At 37.1% G+C, this 25111-nt stretch overlaps 1 protein-coding gene across 3 annotated transcripts in view; it reads right to left on the bottom strand.

The window, feature by feature from the left end:
- The window catches only part of snx29 (sorting nexin 29), a 139800-nt gene that overhangs the window by 108432 nt on the left and 6257 nt on the right, over positions 1-25111 (bottom strand). For all 3 annotated transcript variants that reach the window (XM_077201130.1, XM_077201128.1, XM_077201129.1), the window contains exons 6-14: positions 24266-24336; positions 23898-24152; positions 22996-23356; positions 21676-21794; positions 21375-21468; positions 21210-21292; positions 13995-14058; positions 12354-12482; positions 6026-6111 (exon numbers count right to left, since the gene is read on the bottom strand). In XM_077201130.1, the coding sequence (XP_077057245.1) occupies positions 6026-6111; positions 12354-12482; positions 13995-14058; positions 21210-21292; positions 21375-21468; positions 21676-21794; positions 22996-23356; positions 23898-24152; positions 24266-24336 (1262 nt within the window). The remainder of the gene's footprint in view (positions 1-6025; positions 6112-12353; positions 12483-13994; positions 14059-21209; positions 21293-21374; positions 21469-21675; positions 21795-22995; positions 23357-23897; positions 24153-24265; positions 24337-25111) is intronic.

Raw genomic sequence — 25111 nt, 5'->3', positions numbered from 1 at the left:
AATGTTTTTGGTCATCACGTAATATTTAACATTTAAATTTGGTCATATTTAGAGGTTCGAAGTGCTGGAAGAAGTAGTGTGAAGCACTTGTTGAAAGCCCTAGAAAAGTGCATGAATTTCACCCTCAAACGTTTATTTGAATATTCTACCACAATACCATGGTTAGCATTACTACATCCATGGTATATGGATCCATGGTGAATGTTGGTGATTTGTGGAATGAAAAGACTTCTATAATTTGTTTGTTCATGGCACAATGTTTCTCCTGGTTTCCACATCAGCGCTGTTTGATCTGATATATATGGTTTTTAAAAGAGAATTCTGTGCTTAATTTGAATGTTTCTCTCTAGATCTAGCAACGATGCTATTGATTCTGTGAAAAATTAAAATCACTAGATCTCCCAGCCTGTGTTGTAGTAACGGTGTCGCGTGATCTAGTAACCTGTTCTGAGCTCATCCTGCGTTGTCTAATAATGGTCTAATATTGGTCTAATAACGGTCTAATAATGGTCTGCACTGCACAGGGCTGCATTTCCCAAAAGCATCGTACGCCTAAGTTGATCGTAAAAACGATTGTACGACTAATCTTAATATTATGGTCTGTTTCCCAAAAGCATCGTAACTTAAGTAGCATTTGAAAATCTTCGTAGAACTACGAGTGCTCTGGAGTAATCGTACATCCCCAAGTGCATCGTAAGAAGACAGATTTATGACGTCATCTGCAGGACAACCGGCAGATTACACTTTTATCTAGATTTAACAGATTACACTGCAACGTAAGTATAATATACAGGTTTTGATTGTACTTTATTGTACACTTTGTTGTACTCGTGTTTTGTTTAAATGAATAAATGAAATAATTAAAAAGGGAAGAAAAAAATAGAAATACACATCTAAATTAAACGAATGAACAAAAAAACAAAAAATCATAAAATAAGTAATCTGGGAAATATGCTTTAAAGACCGGGCAAAATTGGGATGAATTCAAAAAAATCTGTCAATGACTTGCTGACGTGCACGAAAACCAGCCATGTATTGGGCATTTCTTGCGGACCTCCTTCCCTGATCTTTGAACACGGTTGCAGTTAGTTTGCAATGTGACAATGTCCTTCCAGATGTTTTGTTTTTCTTTATTTGTATGGTGTCCTTTAAATCTGTTAAAAATAAAATCTTTGTTTCCCTCTATCTCCTCTAAAAGGACATGAATTTAATCTTTTTGAAAGGTCTCTTCTCTTGTTTTTTTGTTTTTGTTCAGCCATTTTGTCAGCCTGTATAGGTGTTTTATATCCATATAGACTTGTCTTGCTTTCGAATCCACAACAAATGACGATTATTAGGTTAAACGTTCAGAATACGATTCCATATAAGGTTATATTTCAGCACTTCGCGAATGGACAGCAACGCTTAAGTAGCACGTAGAACGCGTTCTCGCGCGTTCATGTTAAGTGGAGTTTTGGGAAACGCACGTGGAATTGCGGCGAGGGTTCGTAACCTTGCACGTAGAGAGCGCTCTTAAGAGCTAAGATACATCGTTATCGGGAAACCCGGCCCAGCACAGCTCAAACGAGTAGCGCGGTTTCGTTCTGCTTTTGTTTAGTTTGCCGTTTGATATTTCTCATATCCAACAGAAATGGCAAACAAAATAGTTTTTGATGCGTTTATTCACTTATCCTGCATTGTCCTTTTTATTCAAGATCGAGTCTCGCTGAGATAACGGCCAGAGTAATGATGGGCAAATGTTTTCCACCCTCTGCCCTTTTTACTCGCCTGTCTGTCTCTCTCTCTCTCGGGAAGCGCGGCAAGACCAGAATCACAAATTAGTGTTGCCGTCACACTCTGACTGTCAGAGGAGATCTTGTGGTCCACCATAACCAAGAACCAGAACACCCGCTCTGTCAAACGAGTAGCGCGGTTTCGTTCTGCTTTTGTTTAGTTTGCCGTTTGATATTTCTCATATCCAACAGAAATGGCAAACAAAATAGTTTTTGATGCGTTTAGTCACTTATCCTGCATTGTCCTTTTCATTCAAGATTGAGTCTCGCTGAGATAACGGCCAGAGTAATGATGGGCAAATGTTTTCCACCCTCTGCCCTTTTTACTCGCCTGTCTGTCTCTCTTTCTCTCGGGAAGCGGGCAAGACCAGAATCACAAATTAGTGTTGCCGTCACACTCTGACTGTCAGAGGAGATCTTGTGGTCCACCATAACCAAGAACCAGAACACCCGCTCTGTCAGTAAATGAAAAATAACCACAGGCAATAGAAGCCATCGCTGTCCAGGTGCTCCCACTGAGGTATCTGGCGTACACCTGCTCGGCCTCTCTATCTTAAGGCACAACGCCGGTGCAATAATGAACAAGGCTTGAGCCGAGAGTTATGTGGTCCCTGTTTAACCTGCAGGCGATGATTAAAATGTTCATTAACACCGTTCATTAACAGGTGATCAGGAACGTCATCCCCCTTGCCGAAGACCACCTGGCCCCACCTACGCGACCCGCTCATCTCCGCTCTGCTGTGAACGCAGCACCTCTGATTAATAAAGACCAAGCTCTCTCACACACAATGGGGATCCGCATTAGTCCAAGTAAACACAATAACCCACACGGCTGCACACTCATCTACACCTTTCCACCAAAGCGGAGGCGCGAACAACAAAACGGCTTCGCTTCCAGAGCCCAACAGAGACGGGTAAGTACAATCCGCCTTGTAATGAATTCGAAACATGAAATTATTAATGCTTTTCTGGCTGCACTAGTGAAGAATGGCCTTCATTGACTCATTAACTGTGGCTGTCATCGGAGAGAGGCGAAAGCGCGGCACGTTTATTCATTTTTAAATAGCACCCTGATCCATTTCCTGAACTAAGATTCATTTAGCCTGTCAGAGGCTCAAACAAATTAATGCATTATAAGTCAAGGAGGGCTGATGAAGCAATGAATCCAACACAATTTGAATGCCAAAATCTTGTACCATAATGAATATGGGATACATCAAAATAGTTTGAGTGTATAATACATGAATTTTTTTTTTTGATTTGATTTTTTTTGATTAAATAAAATTAAAAATAAATCCCTAAACACTAAAATCAATTGTTTCACAAAATTACAACGTACGGTATGAAAAATGGATATTTATTTTAAGACTGCATTTAACAGTGTTAATAAATAAGTGTTTTTTAAGATTAACTTCAACGTTAGAAGTTAATATGCTCACCCAGGCTGCCTCACCATTTATTTGATAAAAAAAAAATGCAGTAAAATCAGTAATCCTATGAACTATCACAATTTAAAATAATCTTTCTATTAGTATATATTTTGAAATATAATTTACTTTTGTGATGGCAAAGCTGAATTTTCAGCAGCCAATTACTCCAGTCCTCATGATACCTCAGAAATCATTCTTATGAAATGTTCTGAGAATAAAATCAGCATATATTATTATCGAAAAAATAAACAATTGCGCTGCTTAATATTTTTGTGGAAACTGTGATCAATTTTTTTCAAGAATCTTTGATGAACAAAGTTCAAAACACATCATAAATGTCATCACTGTCATATTTAGTCATCGCCATTGCTTAAATGAAAAAAATTATTTCTTTAAAAGCGTAAGGGTGGGCAAACCACACCAAGAGCAAAAGTCTTTCATATGGGATGTGTTATGTTCAAAAAAGCTGGACTAACTGAATAGAAAAGTATGAAGCCGTTTTTAAACTTTTTTGATTTGTGCAAACTTGTCGGCTAAAAAAAACATCACACTGTTAGAACACTGCTGGAAAAAAAAAAGCAGCTGAATAATCTAGAAAAGAAAAAGGTAAATAATAGAGATAAACTAGTCGACCTTGCCAATCGACTAGTTGGTTGTTGTCAAAGCACTCCACTTCAAAACAAATCCTGTAAATTCGCAGTTCACACTACACAGATACAGATTTATCTATTGTAATAAGCTGCATAACTACCATTCATCATCTGAGACAAATGTAGTGTTCTCTCAGCTCGGGTTATCCCAGAACTGATGACTCTCCCTTTGACCCATATTTCAGAAAAAAAAGAGAAAAAAAAACCCCAGCTGCTTTTGCTCTCTTTGCAGCCTCTGCAAGTGACAAGACTCTTAACCTCCCTCATTTGCATGATTTCCTGTTCACTTCCAATGCTTAATAAAAGGATATTTGATATGGGAATGAAAAAGATTCTTCAATTTCACATTTTGGTGGAGCGAGGCGTTTAACTAATTGCATGCTTTAATCCAACACTAGCAAAACCGTAATAGCAGTTGAACTTTGGGGAGACACAAGGAATTATTTTTAACATATCACGATCTCAGAAGCGTGGGTTCATGAAAGATCACATCGGGAGCACACTATCATTAAAGCAAAACTTTCAAAAGAGCTCATATTGTGTGTGCACAGTCTGACAGGACATGAAAAAGGCTCGTATCGCTTATATATCAATTTGATGTGTCCCAACAATCCTTTTCAGTTGCTGTTCAACATCAAAGTCAGAGTACAGTACGGACACATCATTAGCCCAGAAGACATGGAGGGTGGAATCATTTAAGCCCGGTTCTACAACCTAGTGAGCTGCCTCACTGTCTACAGCTTACATAGGCAGCATACGTCATGGAACCTCATACGTGCGCGCCTACAAACAATGTTACATATTAAAGACTTGACTCACAATTGATTTAAATAGAGTTTGAGGTTAGCATGATGCTAAGCTATGATAGCACAATTAAAACAAAACAAAAAATAAACAACAAAATAAAACACAAAACAAAAAATAAATGTTTAAATTATTAATTTTTTAAATATAAAAAAACAGTAAAATTTGATTAAAGGAGGTGGTACAATCACTATGCCTAACCGAAGTTGGGAGCATATCTTTGATATTTTAAAATGCTGCCTCCATAGGCAGCTCACTTAGTTTTGAAATGGAGCATTAGACTCGCATGTGGTGGCCTCCATTTTTTTAGTTTTTATTTCTTGCAACAATGGAGAGAGAGAGAGAGAGAGAGAGAAAGCCAGGGAGAAAGCAAATGGGGAAATTAGCATCAATAGTGCTGCCTGGTGCATCCAACAAGGAGCCATAATAGATCCGGTATACACAGCATGATCCAGCCGTATAAAACTCTTTATTAGGCATCTGTTTGGGGTTTCTCTGAGGCTCAATCCCCTGTAAAACCGCTCTTCCACACACAGATTTGACTGATACTGTAATACCGTGACGCAATGCGAGCTGGGAGAGCTGCGACTGCTGATCAGTGAAGAGGAGCATGTTTTTCAAATCCATTAAAAAGATGCAAAGCACAATCTTAAAGGTTCACAACCAATAGTTGCTGGGTGTACATCACCCAGTTAGCTGGATTTATCGGAGGGCTGAGACGCAAACAACCCACACAGGAATTTTGATAAACTTCTCATTTCACCTCCTGTAAGGCATACTTTTATTTTGCATATAAGAGCTGTGCTACCACACTAAAGTTACTGCATGGAAATATCTTACAATGTCCATCTGATGCAATCTGTTGATGGAATGATGTAGAGATAATTAAAATTCCCACCATATCGCAGAAAAACTGTGAAATTATAGACACAGGCTGTTCAAACATATGACAGCATCCCACTGAGGGATATGTCATTCATCACACATATGCTTAATAGTCTGCAGCAACGAAGGAACAACTACAATGCAATATTTCAATAAAAGGTTTTTTTTTTTTTAATTAGTAATGTTTTTGGGCTCCTTATAAACCCTCCAGGAGCTTGGAATGACTGCAGATCCAACGCATCATTGCACAGATAACGAAATTTTTTAACATAAAATATAATTAACAGTCCCTTTCTCAACAAAATATTTCATGTTAATGTGTTTGACTTTGATAAGGTGATTTTATCTGGCAACAAGTTTTAAAGTTTTAAAAAGCCTTTAAAAAAAAACTTGCCACTTAATCGAAAATGGCTGCATGTTAGAGAATCTAAAAGAGGTGGTCACATTTTTCCCATAATGCTTCAGTCTGAGAACATTGACTTACCGTCATTGCCTTGGCTGCCTTCCCTTTTCAGCATTTGGACAGCTCCAACATACTTCTTCAGCTGAACCTTCAGAACCTCATTCTCTCTGTAAAAATAAAAATATAATAAGAGAGATAAACAAATTGCACATAGAAGCTGATTTGTTAGACAAAAAACAAACTTTTAAATGAAGTGAAAAACAATTAGCAGGCTCTCAGAGAGAAAAATCATGTGGAGATATTTCACACTAAAGAAAGGCAAAGCTAAACATACTATTAATTAAAATATGTTAAACTCTTAAAGGTAGGGAATGCAGTTTCAAAGAGGCTAGCAATAGCAGGCTAGCTTTGAAAGCATGAGATCCCATCCTCCAGTAAGAGCGTCTCCAAAGCCATGCCTCCTTCAAAACACATGAACGTGCACAGCAGAGTCTGCAAAGCGTCATGAAATGAGAGACGGCATTAAATTACCTCATGTCTCAAACCACATAACATTACAATAATGAACGTAAACAACTTACAGAGCTCTTTCTTGTACCACCTGGCAGCTGCAGATTCATTTCGCAGTTGATAAAGTTGCCAGAGAAACGAATAAATACAAGTCTGAGGACTTGAACAGCTCCGGGCAGAAAGTCACTGGTTGCCATCTCGTAATTACTCTTACAAATGGTGTGAACGCAGCATAAGCTCGTTGTTTTGGTTCAAGAGGAACTGTTCAGCGGCTGCTGTTTGTTTGTGGCGCTCTGTGACTATGTCTTCAACTCTGCATAGACTCATGGAACACGCTGATGATAAGTGTTGTCTGCGCGGAGGTAGGGAAATATATATGTTGACAGGCAGGTAGGACATCCAAAAGGTAAATGAACAGTATTCTAAACATACCTCCTTTTTGTTGATTCGACAAATATTAGGGGTGTAAATATTTTTAAATGTTAGTTGTGATAAATTATCTAACATCATTAATGGCTAAATCTTTTTTTTACATTTTAATTGATTCACGCACCAATTAAAATAGAACAACAACACTATTTGAAATAACATCTTCCATCTTGCATCTTCTATAAAAAATACAGGAAAATAATGCATAAAAGGGTCTATTAACATAATCCAATACTTTCCTGGCATTCAGGATATATGTGCAGTTAGAAGCCCACTGAGAGACTACCACAGCAAGACCACCACTGAATTCATTTCCAGGAACTAATTTACACAACGTTTAATAAGGCTGTTCTAGGGAACAAGATGTGTGTGCATGCGCATGTGCACTTGCTTACAAGGTTTGTTATTGGTGGTTTGGGAAAATCAATCAGAATCAATCCAGGTTGTGTTACTGTGAAAAACATCCCTTCCTATTCCTTGAGGATGCCTTTTGTAGCTCGCTTATCACTGCCCATTTTATACCCTTCAATAGACGGAGAGAATGAAGGAGATCCAAAGGCGTCTGGGTAGGCTCTCAAAGGAGAAGAGTCTTCGTTTTTCGCACCGGCGAGCTGCGCACAATTCGATGGCGATTTAATTAAAGTTAATAAGTGACAGCTGCTCCATAGGGAGGACTCAGCAAGTCAGGTGTGCCACATTGATCTTTTCCAATGCCCCTGCAGAGCGAGCCACGGTATGAGCACATGCCATTGTATTCATATTAGAAGACTTAACATCCAGCACAAGAGGGGGACTGCAGGTGTCCCTCTGAAGGGCTTATGGGTCACATAGTGGTCCACTTAATGAGTATCACCTTGGACAAAAACAATGTCATTCACTTGAAAGTAACATGCACAAGTCTAAAAAGATATGCATGTCTAAATAATTTATCCATTTCACAAAAAGGTCACTGTTCTTAACAGTCAGTGGTTTCTGTTGGTTTAAATTAAACCTTTTAACTTCAATCAGGATTTAAAAGCACCCATTCAACTGAGACAGCCTTGCTGTCGGTCACTGAAGCTCTATGGATTGTAAAAGCTGATTCGAAATCTTCCCTTCTCATTCTAGATCATTAGATCTATCTGCAGCTTTCGACGCGGTTTAGGCCTGTTTACACCAATAACGACAACAATAAAGATAAAGATATAGTTCTAAAAATAGTTTTAAATATAAAAGAACAGCAGAGTACACACTGCAACTATAACGATAATGACAGTCAAACGATATCGTTGGAATCATTTTCAGAACTATTTTTTTCTAGCTTAAAACATTGACAGCCAATCAGAATCCATCCTGCTTTAAAGAACTTGAGCTTTAATCATCAGAACCTTCTGTCCACTCTGTCATCATAGGGCATAACCGGACTCCACTTTGCTGGTCTGGGGGGAGGGAGGTATCCAAAGCACATCAACTGGTCATGGGGGTTCCTCAGGGATCTGTTCTTAGACCTCTCCGCTTCTCCATATACACTACATCGCTGGGACCTATTATACCGGCACATCGTTTTTCCAATCATGCTGATGACACACAGCTATGCTCTTCTGGCTGGACTTCCATCATGAACAATCAAACCTCTTCAAATGATTCAGAACACAGCAGCAAGACTGGTCTTTAATGAGCCCAAGAGAGCCCCATCACACCTCTGTTTATCTCTCTGCACTGGCTACCAGTTACATGATCTTCCCAACTCTATCCGGAACACCGAATCCCAGATAATACTTAAGAAACAACTGAAAACTCATCTCTTCCATCAGCGCAGAATAAAATTCCTTCCATATGCTTTCACTATTCCTGTTCTAGCTTGTACTATTCTAATTGATGTCTAAAACTTTGTATTACTAGCACTTATCGTGTTTATTTCATCTTTATGATCAATTATTTGTTGTATTCCTCATTTGTAAGGGGCTTTGAATAAAAGGATCTTCTAAATTAATAAATGTACACTTAAACACACTTGTGACATATTAAAGTATGACTCCTGCAACGTGCTTCACACATGCACCCTTACACAGACCTAGTAGAGAAAAGTTTTTTATTAAAAAAACACTTCCTAAATGAATTTTCTAAATGTAAATCCATTAAGGAAATAGGATCATAGAAAAAGTATTAAAAGAATAAGCTACAAAGGATTTAGCACTTGGAATGCATTACATCCTCCCTGGTTGCAGAATTCTGCAAAAAGTTCCACAGAACCATAACAACCATCATTCATAAAATTATATAATGTATTATATACAATTCTATAATAACTTGTTATATATTTTGCTTATGAACATAGAAGAAAGTTCCACAGAACAACAACATCCGTATTCATAAAATTCAACAGTTTTCTATAAATTATAATTCAAATTTTGGCACAGATGATTAATTAAACTTATAATCTTAACCACCTTATAATTATAATTCTTATAAGTCTTGTAATAATGCATTATTTTGATTAATTAAAATAGCCGTTGCATCATGAAATTTGCGTCATTATTTATTTTAATAGTTTGTCATTTATCTATTCTAATAATAAAAAGTCACCATAGATCTGAATTAAATAGCCTAATAAACAAATAAACCCTTTAAATTAAGCTATAACGAATACATTAATAATATCTTAATAAAAATGATCTTACTCTATAACAATGTTTTACTGGTCTGAATCTCCTGGAACAACAGCTAGAGCAAGGGTTTGTGAGGAACCACAGGGGGTTTATGAGTTTAAGTCATAAAATTGAAAAAAAAAAACCAATAAAGAAATTATTTTAAAATAAAATTTTTTTTATTAAAAATAAAAACCCTTTCTCAAGAAGATGAAAAATTTTGATTGTTTACCTGCGTGCCATGTGACCAGAACCATGATGATGTTGAAGCGTGAATGTGTTGTTAAATTATTGATGAATTAACATAAATAAAGGAATATTTCCCTCAAGTATATATTCAAAATGTTTGGCTGACAAAAGTTTGGGAATCCCTGTTCTAGAGGATTTCAATCAACCATGTTGAATCCATAAAAATATTCTGTAGAATTCTACAGATTTTCCTTCAGTACTGCCAATGTAAAAAAAGGCCTAGACATGACTATGCATGACAGCAGTCTAGATGTCCTTCCCAAAACCCATTTCCATCTCCCTAAGGCTACAGGTAAATAAAATGTCAAACACAGAACCAGCAGTATGCAGCAGCTGCTACTATCTTAAGTGTTACAGAATGTGGCGATTACAGCCACAACAGAAGTCAAATACATTTAAATGTGAATCAGAAGTATATGGTCTCGAGGTGAAACGTAGACTAAACACTTTTGCAATGGTTAATAGAAAAAGGGTAGGCTGGTGGCGGTGCTTTCAGATACATTACTGAATTGACTTGTAAACGAGACCAACTCGGTGTCAGTTTGCCTAAACAGGCTGGTGAAAAGCAAGTGGAGGGATGCACCATCCAGGAACGGTGCAGATGTCCCCAGCATGATACCGAGTGTGGTTTTCTCCCCCATAATCCTCTCTTTGACACAGCGTCATACTGACAAGCCTGCCTCCTGCTCTCGGCCGCTGTCCTCCTACTGAGCTAAATTAATTTGTTCATTCACTCCCCACATTATCCCCCTGAGGAACCACTACATTAGAGCTGATGAAATGCTCACAAAAGCAAGATGTCTCTCCCAATAATCCCGCAGCACTTCAGGAAGACAAAAACCCTGGCAGCTCCGCAGCGTTCGGTAAAGTATTATTCTGATCGCCAGACGCTGCCGCGACCATCCCTTCATGTTTCTGCTCGTCTGGTTAAACCTGGATGTGATGGCGTGGGAGAGGATTGTGAGAGCATTTCAGCCTCTTGCCGTATGGATCCCGCTTCTTAAATACTGCACACTGAGCCAGGCTGAATCAATGGAGCTCAACCCAAGAGCATGGTTCACAGGTGCTGCTTCTGAGCGCACAGCCGCACCGAGCATTTCCACACCTTATTTTTAGTCTCTATCGACAGGGACAGATTAGGTTTCAGTCAGAAAAACTGACTGGACTCTCAACTTTTCAGTTTGCAAGACTCAGATATAGACAAGAAAGATATGGGAAAGACTTTGCTTTACTGAAGCAGTGGTAATCAATTTGATGTTGCTCATCCTAGGAGTGAATTAATACAACAGTTGAAGGTTTCCGATGACTCTGAGGACAACTGCAATAATGTTAACTTGCATCATTCTTTGGTTAGTCTCAGCAGCAGACCCTTTATGTATTTTTCTAATTGATTTTCTCCATAGGCGTTTAAGAAATTTCTTCAATAAAGATTTCTAACCCTTAAGCTTAAAAAAAAAATCAATCACCACATTTGATTTGGCAATGAAGAAAGAATATGAAAAATTTCAAAAAGGTAAAAACTTTATTATAAAAGAACTACTCAAGGACTAAAAATTATGTACATTACTGTTCAAAAGTTGGGGGTCATTTATAATTTATATTTATTTTGTAAGAAATTAGTAATTTTATTCAATAAGGGTGAATTAAATTGATCAAATCCTGAAAAAAAATTAATTATTCTTGAGCAGCAAATCGCATTTTAGAATGATTTTTAAAGGATCATGTGACACTGAAGACTGGAGTAATGATGCTGCAAATTCAGTTTTGCCAGGAATAAATAAAAAATGTATATGTATTAAAATAGAAAACAGCTATTATTTTAAATTGTAATAACATTTCATAATATTACTGTTTTACTGTAATTTTTATCAAATAAATGCAGCCTCGATGTGCATATGAGAAAAATCTTAAACCCAAACTTTTGAATGGTAGTGTATTAGAATCAGCTAGGTATTTTTAATCGCTTTAATGTATTTTCTCAAAACACAGCCATTTCATGTTAATTAATGCTAACAGTAGCCAGCTAATGTTATCCTCTAGCTAGTCTCCACAACACACACAAACTCCACAGGCTTCGGTTCCATTTTTCACTTGAAACTTCTCTAAAGTTGGATCTCTCTTCAGGATGATGGTAAATCTCTGGGAATTCAGCAGGAATTGTACATTTACATTAAGTCATTTATATCCACAGATACTGTTGTTTGGCAACCTCAAAGCTCAAGGCTGTGAAGTTTGTGCCAACAAATGTAAAATTTCTTTGTTGCAAGTACCAAGGTAGTGAGATGAAAAACCTGTCCATGAAATAAATTATAACCTGGCCACAAAATGAACACACATTTTTCAATTACTTCTGAACAGACTGCTGAACAGTTATTTGTAGCTACAGTCTATTACTATCACTGTGGAATTACCAATTTCTGATTTTCTCAAACCTAAACTAAAGGGGACAGAAATAAACCATGTGCTTCACATGTAGGTCAGATAGCTGCTTTCAGTCTGGTGTTTGGCAAGATTAAAATGCAATGTGGACAAGAATTTAGGCTGATATCCTGCCTATGTGAGACCTTGTTTCGGTTAGCCTCTAGTGAAATTACCTCATGAGAGCCTGGACTTTGCCCGCATGTCTCTCCTCTAGCTCAGCCAGTTTCTTCTTCAGGCTGTCCACCTCCTGCCTGAGCCCAGCAGAGTGCTCCATCTCTCCATCCAGGAGACTACGCAGAGACCTGTGCCAAAGAGTTTAACATCATTAACACACACACACATCTGACCCACTTTTTCTTAGCTGTCTTTAATGACTACCAGTGCACAGGATAATTACCCAGCTGCACATTATTGACTGTGCACATCATGGCATGTTTCACAAATGGGGTACAAAACAAGGCCTTATGCTCACTAAAAATCAAAAAAAAAATTTTGAACAAGAGGTCAGTGAGAGGAGAGACTTAGATCTCCCCAATCTCAATAATATATATTTAGGTTATAGTGAGTTATTTATTTAAACGCAGTTTTCAATTATTTCCAATAATGTAACCAATACTGCATGAATCTAGTTAAAAACACGATTTACACTACAGTTTAAATCTTATGATTTATACACTATTATTACAAATTGTACAAAAAAATACTTCAGTGTCACATGATCCTTCAGAAATCATGCTAATCACTCATTTGTTAACATCATTAGTTAGCATGAACTACAGCATCTAATAACCAATTGTTCAGTTTGTTCATGTTAGTTCACAGTGCATTAACTACTCTAATGTTAACAGATACAACTTTTGACTTGTGTTAGTAAGGCCATGTGTCCAAAGTGTTTTTAGCCGGCTGAAAACGCTAGGCGCTCTGCTGAAAACGGCTAGCATTGGGCGCTTGAGAGCGTTTTGGCAGCGCTGCGTTTTTTTCAGTCGAGACGCTTCGTTGCTATGATACAGAATATCCGCAGCACAGTTTACTTGTAACTGATTTCGCAGATAATTTGTTTCATACTACAAATTTATTTTTTATTTTGTTATCAATTTTGTTCGGATAGCTCTGCTGGTTGACGTTGTTGTAAGAAATAATGTTGTGACAGTTGGTCAGTGTTGTTTTTGTCCCGCCCCTCCTCCACTGTGATTGGACGGCTGGGTAAAATGTGACAGTGATGAGCGCAGCGTTTTACCCAAAGTTGAACATTCAAAAAACACCGGGCACTCAGCGCTTGAGCGTTAAATACACGCTCAGCGCCTCGTTACGCTCATGGCGTACAAAAAACGCGGCACTCCCATTGAAAACAATTGGAATTTTACGCCAGCTGCGTGAAAAAACGCTTTGGTGGACACACGGCCTAAACGTAGAAATTAAGATTAATAAATGCTGTATAAGTATTGTTTATCATTAGTTCATGTTAACTAATGTAGTTATCTAATGTTAACAAACGAAACCTTGTTGTAAAGTATTACTGATATGTCAATTATTATTATTATTTTTATTATTATTATGTCAATTCTACAGATTATATAAAAGAAATAAGATATTGTATCATTCGAATGAAAGTCAGCATCATGGTGTGACCGGCCAAAATCATAATTTTAAAGAAAATACATCCATGAAACACAAGCAGAACACATTTCTGAAAATTGCTAAAAACCATTCTCACCCAAAAGAATAGTTTTAAGAACAGATTTCTAGACAAATCTGTTCATGTTTCATGAATGAGCAAAAGGTGCAATCAGTGAAAACGGTAAAGAAATTCTTACATGTTCTGCTCAGTGAGTTCATCTTTCCTGTTCATCATGGCCACAATGGCTTGCCGCAGTTCAGCTAAGGATGAAAAAAAACAATGTTATAAAGGAATCAAAACCTACTCAAAATGAACAGTGGCTTTTGTCCTCACCCAACTCATGAAAAAAAACATGACTTCTGAACAATAAGACTCAATATCTCAGAGGGATTTAATGTCCCACACCTGTCTTCATTCTTTCAATAAGGGTTACTGTTTTATACCACTGACATTTTCATTTGTATAGCGCCACAGAACTAATAAAGAGAACTATGCGAGGCTTAAAATACCAGCCCGACATTAATTTCTTTAAAATGAAGGTGACGTGAAAGGGTAAGGCATTTATAACACAGCCGTAAGGGGAGCCTCTGCAGATTTTGTCTCAAAACACATTAGTCTGTGAATAATCCAAGTGAAACATAAAGCTCTGACTGGGAAGCATTATTACAGCACTTCAAAACACTAGGAAAAAACAGCAGCACTCGGTATAGTCTAAATCCAGACTTTCATGGAGAGTGAAGAGGACAGAGAGAGAGAGTCTTTGTTGTCGTTGCACTCTCAAAGCTGGATAACCTGGCACTGGGTAACCTAGATAACCCCAACAACACGGCTCCAAAAGACAAAGTCTGAACACTCCTATCAGTCCATTATCATTTAATGAATCTTAGAGGAACCGCAGGCTTGGACGGAGCCATCTATATAAACCTGGCAAGCCTGATCCACATTTAACAAGTTTAAAGTACTCTCAGCAAAAGAAAGTCAAATATGTCTGTAATTTTTCTTTCTTTTCTTTTCTTTTTTAGAAGCAACAACATTGGTACAGCAATATAGCTCAATTATTGCGTCTCCAAGAGAAAAAGCTTATCAGACCACCAGAGATCCATTTGGCAGCCATAGGTATAATCAGAAAGCGCTTCAGTAAACTTGTGTGCAATGTCCCTTTAAAAACTATTTCCAGAAAATGGTAACGAGAAAAGGACTACATTTGTTTCGAGTCCTTTTTCTGTTTGGTTTGTATAGTAAAGCTGGCAAAGTGATACACTCAGGACATGAGTTGTAGGGATGGGATTTTTACGCATTAAAAAAACAACACAAACAGGGGTAGGAATGCTAAATATATCTCCAAAATGAAAAAGTAAATTAAAGAAACAATCCTGAGGCAAAAAGCAACTCTTGAAAATGTGCAATTACACCTCTCAACAAAAACATTTAATGACCCTTGAGGAACAAACAAACCCAAAAGGCAAAAAAACACATCAATTCAGTAATAAAACATGAACCAAGACAAACTCCAAAATAATTGTTTTTAAAAATCATACAAATGTACTCATAATTAAAGTAATATGTAGATTAATACCCTCAACTGCAACAAAAAGAGCTCAAGAGGTGAATAAGGGACCCCGCTTCTTAGTGAAATGATACAGTTTAATTTCCCACTGGAGCCACAGAACTTTATTGAATGAGGAGATGGCATCCTCAACTTCTTTATCATTGAACATTGAGCATTATGCTCAACTTGGCTGTTTGACGATATACATCATTACCACAGTATAAGATGTCTATCGTTAGAGATTTTGCTATATCATGGTATGTAAAAATATAGCACTATTGACACTTCAGAGTGATGAAATGCATGAATGACAATTCATTGAACATTAAACATTGAAAAGGTCAAGTGAAAAGTTAGTAATAAAATGAAGAACAAAGGACTTTGTTTTTATGGTTTTCACTGTCAATCACTGCACTTTCAGATTCAGATCTGCACTTAAATACATGTCACTCCCAAAAATTTTCAGCATGTAGTTAGCAGCCCTAAAAATAAAAGTTTTCTTCAAATTGTTATATACCGAAAGTGAACAAAGAGCACTCCCTCTATAATCACTGAAGTTCTCAATCACTTCAGTTCAGCGCAATCTCAATGAGTTCAGCACTGTTGCTCTCCTTTTAAACAAAAAAACCATCTACGCTGCATAATCTCATATTTACATCATCTTTACACTTTGTTGGTTGTAATGAAAGGATTAATGAGCACTCATTCTACGACCTCACTTTAAACAAAAACTCAGGCGTTTTGAGCAGCATTGAGGGGATTCTGAATAACAAACATGTCTAATTTATCATTATGTTAATGCGCTCAACAGACATGTGATTGGCTACAATGCTCAATGCTGCAAAAAATTGAAATAGAAATTTTTGCCGCTCTTCACAGAATGATCATAAAAATATTCACGGGAGCATTTGAAAGCAGCAAACTATTAACTGCTTTTCAAGGGGAGTGAAATTGGCTTACCATCTAATGAGATAAACTTTTAACATTATCATGAAATTCACGATATTCCCTAAGAACATCATCAAAATCTTGCTAATAATCCATGTATGACCTTTCCATTCCACTCAATGCCACAACTGACCGATAAGAATGATTGGAGTTTTCTAATAAAGACTGTTAGTATAACTGCCTAATCCTGTGTGCTTACTGGACTGTTTCAAATGAATTACAGTAAAAGGATTAAATACATAGCACTATATTTAACAGAACAAATCAAACAAACTGTTTAGGGTTGTTTTCAACCCACACAAAGGATTTTAAATGCACAATGCACTATGTGGTTGTCACAGTTATGCTACACTGGACCGCGGGGTGTGGGTGTGGGTGTGTGTGTGTGTGTGTGTGTGTGTGTGTGTGTGTGAGAGAGAGAGGGATCTGGAGGAGAATTATTGCGGATGAGCCCGCTCACACTCCCATAGCCCCTCATCTGGAGGAGGAGAAACACACCAGGGTGAGGCGGTCCAAGTATGTTTGTAATCCTGAGAGGAAGCAGGCAGGAGCAAGTACAGGAGGCAAAGCTTTGACTTGCTTCCCAGAAAGTAAGGTTCACAGGCTGCTGTCTGGCATCGGTTCACATTTAGCACATAGGCTTTTCATCAAAGGCTATTTACACTGTATTATCTGCATGGAGATTCCCTCTGGAGAAACCTGAGATTAAGAGTCTGCTCAAAAAGCGCATTGGGGTCACCCCTACTCGGGATTGAACCTGAAGTTTTGTGTTACAAGTAGGGTTGTTACAAATACGCTAAACCATGTCACAAATTGGTTCAATACACTATAATGATCTCACAACATGATACTTTAAACAAAACCAAAAAAGTTAAAGGTACACATGTAACTTTTGGCTTTCTAACAGTAAAAAATAAAACTGCATGTATTTTGCAGAAAAACATTGTTTTGGTTGTGCTTTGGCTCCGGGTGACAGTGCGGATGAATATGGCCCTTCACAACAGATAATGCATTACAATGAACTCTGTTAGAGAGCTACATATGCCAATTTATTCTTTGAATAAAATACCTTACTCCTCTGTTGAGTAAAACAATGACACATTTCAAATCCCCCAGTAGCCAATGCAATGTGTATTTTCGGTTTTTTCGATATTTAGCAAGCTCCATGTCAACCTTTCTTGCCCATTTTGACAACTAGCCGATGCCACTCCCACACCATACATCAGTAGCCGGAGCAACATTTTAAGAATATGACAAGACAGATACGGGCAACAAATGATATATGTATGCAATTTCCTGCAAAAACCATCCTGAAATGTCTAAAATATAAACACTAATAATAGGCTTACCATAGTGAAACAAGGTAAGACAAAAACATGTTAAAAATGTATTGACTCATTGTGGAAATTTTGAACAAAAAAGTAACAGTGTACCTTTAAAATGGGAAGGTTATTTTAGTTGTTACTTATAAGACATATGATAAACAGCAAAAAAAAAAAAAAAGTTCATAAAAATGCTAAAATTGGTATTACATCAGGAATGGGCTTAAATAGACTTGGACTAAATAGACAAGAATATAAATATTCATGATTCTGATTGGCTTAAAATACATATAAATAAAATATTCTTTTCAAATATATATTTTTTATTTACTGATATATTTCTTTACTCACAAGTAGTTAGCAGTGAAACCGGTTCAAAAATTGGTGATTTTAGACCTGACATGGGATCGTTCTCAGACATTTTGTGAGAAAGTGCACCAAAACAAGCAATTGAAACTTTGCTGTCTTGTAACAAAAACAACAGATTACAGTCGAGCTGCACTCCTTACCCTTTTCATTCAATTCCTTTCCCACTCACTCATAAGCCACTTAAGATGGGTTTGTTCATAGTATTAATCACAACTTTTCCCAGTAGACTAATCCCACAACTGTTTCCCTGTTTTTCTACAAGCTTGTCTTAATAAGCGAGTCTCAGGGGTTTTCTACTGAAATGTTCCGCATCGGCCTTTCTGGCAGCAAGAACAGAAGTTCAAATATCCAGCAACGTTTGACGATCATAAATCAAAAGTGCACAACAATTTGGGCGCAAAAGAAACAGTAGAAAGAGCGAAAAGAGGGAGAGGAGGCATGACAGACAGTAAACCATCCATTACATCTTTTCACATTCGCACCAGCGGATGTAACATACAAAAACCGTCTGCCATTGGTTGGACAAACAGATATTGCTATAATTTAAGATAATGTTGCCAGTGTCAATGGTGGAAACCAACCAGTTTTGGTTCACTAAATATTGTCTTTTATTTTTCACAGAAGACAGTAATGACATGAATGTGAGTAAATGACAACAGAATATTTAATTTTTAAGTGGAGTATCCCTTTAAGAATGTCTTATAGCTGATTTTTTGCATATAAGCAAACAACGATGTTAACAAAAACCCCATTCTATAGACCTACATAACTAAAAATGCACATAAATATGATGGATTCAGGGGAAAAATCTGTCTACGATATAGCTGATAAAAAGAAATTAAGGAGAAAACAGCATTTTCAAGCCTTGAAGATAATGTTCGTTGTATCCATAATCAAATAGGATTTAATAGGTTATTAAGGCATACTGAGAAAGCCATGTTTGATCTGAAATTGAATTTTACTCATGTCTGAGAGCACAAGCAGATTCTGGCACTCTACATGGAATATTTTCTTGCTTTCATCTTTTCTCCTTTTTATTTGTGAAAGCTGAAATAAAACTGGATCAGTCACCTCCAGCCCCATCTCAAAGTTGTGTTTTGTCCAGAAAAAAGACAGAGAGAGAGAAAGAGAGAGAGAGAGAGAGAGAGAGAGAGAGAAAGAGAGAGAGAGAAAGAGAGAGAGAGAAAGAGAGAGAGAGAGAGAGAGAGAGAGAGAGAGAGAGAGAGAGAGAGAGAGAGAGAGAGAGAGAGAGAGAGAGCATGAGAGTGTTTCACACTGAACCAACATTGCCCTCATCTGGAAAGAGGAGGTATGCAGGGGATGAATCAAAAGAGTAGAAATCCCATCTAATCCCAAAGAAATCCAGAATAATATCTGTGCTTACAAGTGTAGCATGTCTCCGCAGCACAAAGACGGTAAAGTGATAGATTACATGATAATTTACAGTTTCAAAGTCTTCTTTTCAAAGGCAAAGTCACATAACCAATATTTAAACAATGATTAAAAAGGTCTCACATCTGCACCAAACAACTAAACAACAGAGCTGTAGTCAAGGTGAAATTACCTCAATGAAGCCATCTGTCCACAGAATATATCCTCAAAGGCCTACATCCTTTGTTTAGATGAAGTATGCAAAAATATGCAAAACGTATAATTAAAGGAACAGTTCACTCAAAAAATCAATGTTCTGTCATTACAGATATTTAAAATATTAATAATCATTACTTATTGACCTTCATGTTGTTCCAAAACAGTCTGTTGTAGAAACAAAAACAAAAAAAATCAAAAACAAAAGAATCTTCATCCATTCATACAACAAAGTTCATAGTGACAAAGAAAAGCAGTCGTATGGCTTCAGAAGACATAGGATGAAGGAGGCACACGACACCATTCAACTTTTGGGGGTCAGTAAGATTTTTTAATGCTTTTTAAAGAAGTCGCTTATACTCACCAAGGCTGCGCTTCTATTTGTCTCAAGGCTGCGTTTCTATTTAAACAGTAATATCGTGAAATATTATTACAATTTAAAATAACCTATTTTTTAATCCATTTTAAAATGATTTATTCCGGTAATTAATTTAAACTGGAATTTTCAGAGCTGTCATGAACTGAATCAAAGCTGAATTTTTTAGCAGTCATGAACCTTCAGAAACCATTCTAATATGCTGATTTAGCTAAAGAAACTTTTCTTATTATTATCAACATTAAAAACAGTTGTACATGTTAACATTTTTGTGGAACCATGATACTTTTTTCATGAAATGGTGACCTTTTGTAACAATGTAAAAGTCTATAATGTCACTCAATTTATTGCTTTTTTGCTGAATAAAAGTATTAGGGCTGTGAAAAGATTAATCTTGATTAATCGCATCCAAAATAAAAGTTTGTGTTTACATAATATATGTGTGTACACTGTGTATAATTATTTTGTATATATATAAATACACACACATGCATGTATACATTTAAGAAAATATTGTTATTTATACATAAAATATTTATATATAAATATATACAGTATATAAATGCAAATATTTAATAATTGTATTTATATATATACAAAATAATTATACACAGTGCACACACATATATTATGTAAACACAAACTTTTATTTTGGATGCGATTAATCAAGATTAATCTTTTCACAGCCCTAATACTTTTATTCAGCAAAAAAGCAATAAATTGATCAAAAGTGACATTATATACTTTTACATTGTTACAAAAGGTCACCATTTCATGAAAAAAGTATCATGGTTCCACAAAAATGTTAACATGTACAACTGTTTTTAATGTTGATAATAATAAGAAAAGTTATTAAATAATAACAAAATAATTATACACAGTGCACACACATATATTATGTAAACAAAACTTTTATTTTGGATGCGATTAATCAAGATTAATCTTTTTACAGCCCTAGAAAGTATTAATTTCTTTTTTATCTTACTGACCCCAAACTTTGAAACAGAAGTGTAAATGTTCTCTCTTTTTTGGAGCTTGATGGTTTTATTGAAAAGAGCTGTGTGAAGATAAGATTATTCAGTTCTTCAACAGCATAGAGGTTTTAAATTAGGTCAACAAATGAGAGTACAAATGACAATTATTTTAGGGTGAACTATCCCTTTAAATTAGTATAAACAATGTTCCAGTAAAGTTGTAACTTTCAAAAAATAAAAAAATAAAGATCAAATCTCTGGACAATGATATCTTAGGTCGACTCACCAATGGTCATGGACTCGGGAAGGCCAGGGGTCGGCAGAACACTGGTCACGGGAGAAATCTGCGCTGGTGAGTCGGGCTCCATGCTAAGGCAGCCAAAAACACAGACAATAAGCATTAGTCTTCAAAGAAAATCTCATTAAAAAAGTGTTCTTTTGTATCAGATACCTAAATTGGAGTTGGCTTTGTTTTTCGCTGTCAGTTGGTGGGCTTGAGCTCTCCTTCTGTCCATGAAATTCGACATTTTCAACTGAACTACCAGCTGAAAGTACAAAAATAGCACATTTCTCCATGCCAGGATTGTACGCACACATCACACACTCAATTAAATAGTGCTACATTTAACTTAAACTCATCCATTTGAACAATCAGAAGACATCAAATGCCAGCCACATCTATGTGGACAAGACCATGAAAACGCAGTAAGATGTCCCTGAATGAGCAGTGTCTGACAGGATGTGTGTCTGACCTTGTTGTGTATAGGGCTCGCTGGAGGCCAGAGGTATGAGAATGTGCGAGTTGTCATTATCTGCGATGATTTGCCTTGGACTCCATGTAGAAACACTGGATAAACTTCCCACAACCATCCTATGCAGAGCAGAATGTTATAATCAACCCTTATGTGGTAACACATCATTTTACAGTGTCACTGTTACATATGTTACATGTAGTTACTATAACTATAAATTATGCATAATTACATGCAACTAACCCTAAACCTAACCCTATACACTAAGTACATGTAGTTACTTAACATTACTCTGTACTTAAATGTATAATTAGTCTAACAAAGACACCTTAAAATAAAGTGTAACCCCTTATTTTATTGTTTCTTTGTTAAAATGTAATTCCACAAGTCCTAAATATTAATTTACAGCATGTACTTACTATAGGGTTAGGGTTTAGTGTTAGTTGCTTGCAATTATGTTGTATTGTAAATACACTAGGTTTTACAGGTTTGGGGTTGGTAAGATATTTTTAAACTTTTTTTTCATATTTCTGAAAGTGCATTTATTTGTTCAAAAATAAAGTAAAACAGTATTATTTTGAAATATAGAGTTGCGCAGCTTAATATGTTTGTGAAAATCGTGATACATTTTTTCTCAGGATTCTTTGATGAATAGAAAGTTCAAAAGAACAGCTTTTATTTTAAAATAGAATTTCTTTGTAACATTATAAATTTATTTACTTACTATTACCAACTATACTACTATTACTAACATTATAAATGTCAATGTAACAAAGAAAAGCATTGTGTAATATTTAGGAGGATCTGTTGACAGAAATGCCATATCATATACATAACTATTGGCAATAGTGAGATTCACTATTTCAACAATTAAAGCTAGACTTTAGCCGTTCGAAATCCTAAACCCTATACCCTCATTCACTATTCCCTACATTAATGCACTAATATAGTCCACTTGAAGTATTGAATGAAAACGAGTGAGCGAATTCGGACACTGAATGTACATAGTTTGTGCTTGCCATTTAATAATCATTTGAAATGTATGGGTGCTTGCATGAAAATGGGTGGATGAATAATTCAGCTGCGGGCGCCATCTTCTGGCGAGACCCGGGAATTTATTCGCCACGACCCTCACAGTGCATTATGGGTATTCTCTGGCCATTGAGTGTACACCAGCCGTACACCCGTTATTGCGGTGCATTATCAGATTGAATGAGTGCACTCTATGTCCACTATGGTTTCGGACACCACTACAAATGGCTCTCCCCTATTTAATGGTATAGGGGGGCGATTTCAGGAACAGCCTTTAAGTAAACTCACCGCTCCCCATTCCCATGATCCTCTTGTGGGGGCTCCTGCCTGCTCTTTCCATAAATGTCATCCTCTTCCTCCTCCTCATTGTCAATGCTCTTGGTATCGGGCAGCACTCCATTCTGTGTGGGCGTTTCGCCCCAGCTCACAATCCCAGGCTTAGTCAGGCCGTTATGAATGGGAGAGGTAGGGTCAGGATGGTCCAGAGCCTCCTCAGAACTCATATGACCCATCGTACTCGTTCTGAGACTCCTCACAATGTCCTCACCAGCCTCGTCCTCATCTTCCGCGCCCACGTCCAAGTCATCGTCAAACGAGATTATGTTTGTGATCTTCTTTTTACGTCTACGCTCTTTTCTTAAACCGGAATCTAAAATGCAATTAAATCAATAATATAAGGGTAACTAAACAATGGCAACTGAATCTCAATCATCAACTGAATGTACCATAATGATATTTATTAGTAGAAGAACATGAAATAAAACTCACTCTCACAAAAAGAGAGCACAAATCATTGTCAAAGCATGTCAGTGGGGTAGTACCCATAAAGGGACATCTTTACTGTACCTATACACTAAAAAGCAAGTCATAGTCGTAACTTACAGGTACTCCTGATAAACTTGAAGCAAAATCGAAGAACACGTTTGATGTCATTTTGAAGAAAATCAGGCCAAAATTAAGTTCGTTTGAAGTTTGTTTTAGGAGTTCGACAAATCTTTCCAAAGCGTACTATCAGGAAAATTTCGCTCTGGCTAGTAAACACCTGGTTCCATTGGTTTGTAGAGATTACATTTGTAAGGTACAAAGTTGTCTCTTTAAGGTTATAACCCCAGTGACAAACTATTGTACTCCCAAAAGTAAAATTTTTGCCAGTGCATGTGTAATTCTTATATAATATATGACTCAAGAACCTGCAGAAGTGCTGCGGGGCAAGACAGGCAGTGGGTCTGATGGAGCATCGGAGCGAGGGATGAAACCAGGAACCACCGCAGTGGCAGTCCCGATTTCCCGCAGAAGTGTGCTGACACCTTGGGTAGACTCTTTCCACAAACTGCTCATGCCCTGTGAGGACTCCTTAAGCAGGTGAGAGACAGACGGCCCCCCACGAGCCTGGCCATTTAGGTCCGTGTTGTCAATGTTGATTGCAAACAGGATGGAATTGAGCCCTGATGACACATACACCGAATTGACACTTGCACAAGAAAGGATGCCTAGCTACACTTTATAACTTTATGCTAACTTACAGAAACAAATGGCAAATATCTTATTGTAATATCACCTGCAGCCATAGTGGGCAGCATACTGGCTCTCTCCTCATCCAGGACAAAGGCCCAGTCTTCATAGAAGGCACTATATATGAGGGAGAAATATGACAATTCATTTATTTTCACACAAGTTAGAAGTCTTAAACCCCTTTCACACCGCCAGCGACTTTGGAGGGAAAAGACTAAATATAAATGGACAAAGTACATAAAATGCTTAATATTAAAGACGAACGAGAAACAGCAAATGCTCTTTGTCATCGCAGCTATTTGTAAGAGGCAAAAGCGTCAGTCTTTCTGGGTTCACGATACCATTCAAGCTTGGAGTGAGCACGGCGAGTACCACTGTCTGATGAAGGAGCTGAGGCTGGACGAGGTCCAGGAAGTTGTTGACTGCTAAAATTCTTTTCCATACCATTGAATGTGGTAATAAAGTGTTGACTGTCATGTGATGAACGAAGGACTCGGACCTGAAGACTTTAGGCATCATCATCAAGGCTCGGCGATCAAACGATCAAAAAGTACAAAATCGCTCCGAACTCCTAAACTCATCAGTCGAAGACCCAAGTGTTTTGTATCATCGGAATTCTTGGCTCGAGCCGAAAAAAACTTTTTGAAAAACCTACTTTTTGCATACTAGTCCTAGGTTTTTTTGCCTGGTCTGACCCAAACAAGTGCAGAAAGATTCTCTGCAATCGGTTAATAGTGACCGGAAAAAAGCCGGAATTTCGATTCACATTGGCGACGGAACACCAAAACATTTGAAGCGAGCGAGGCGGGGTTTACTAAAATGGCTATAACTCTTGAACGGAATGAGACAATTTCACTCAAGTTGGTACACCTGTGTATGGGCTCAGTCTCTG

This window comes from Siphateles boraxobius, unplaced genomic scaffold (assembly GCF_051911475.1).
Source record: "Siphateles boraxobius isolate OS27281-9 unplaced genomic scaffold, OSU_SipBor_1 46, whole genome shotgun sequence".
Taxonomy (NCBI): Eukaryota; Metazoa; Chordata; class Actinopteri; order Cypriniformes; family Leuciscidae; genus Siphateles; species Siphateles boraxobius.
This window is presented reverse-complemented; position numbering and strand designations above follow the sequence as displayed.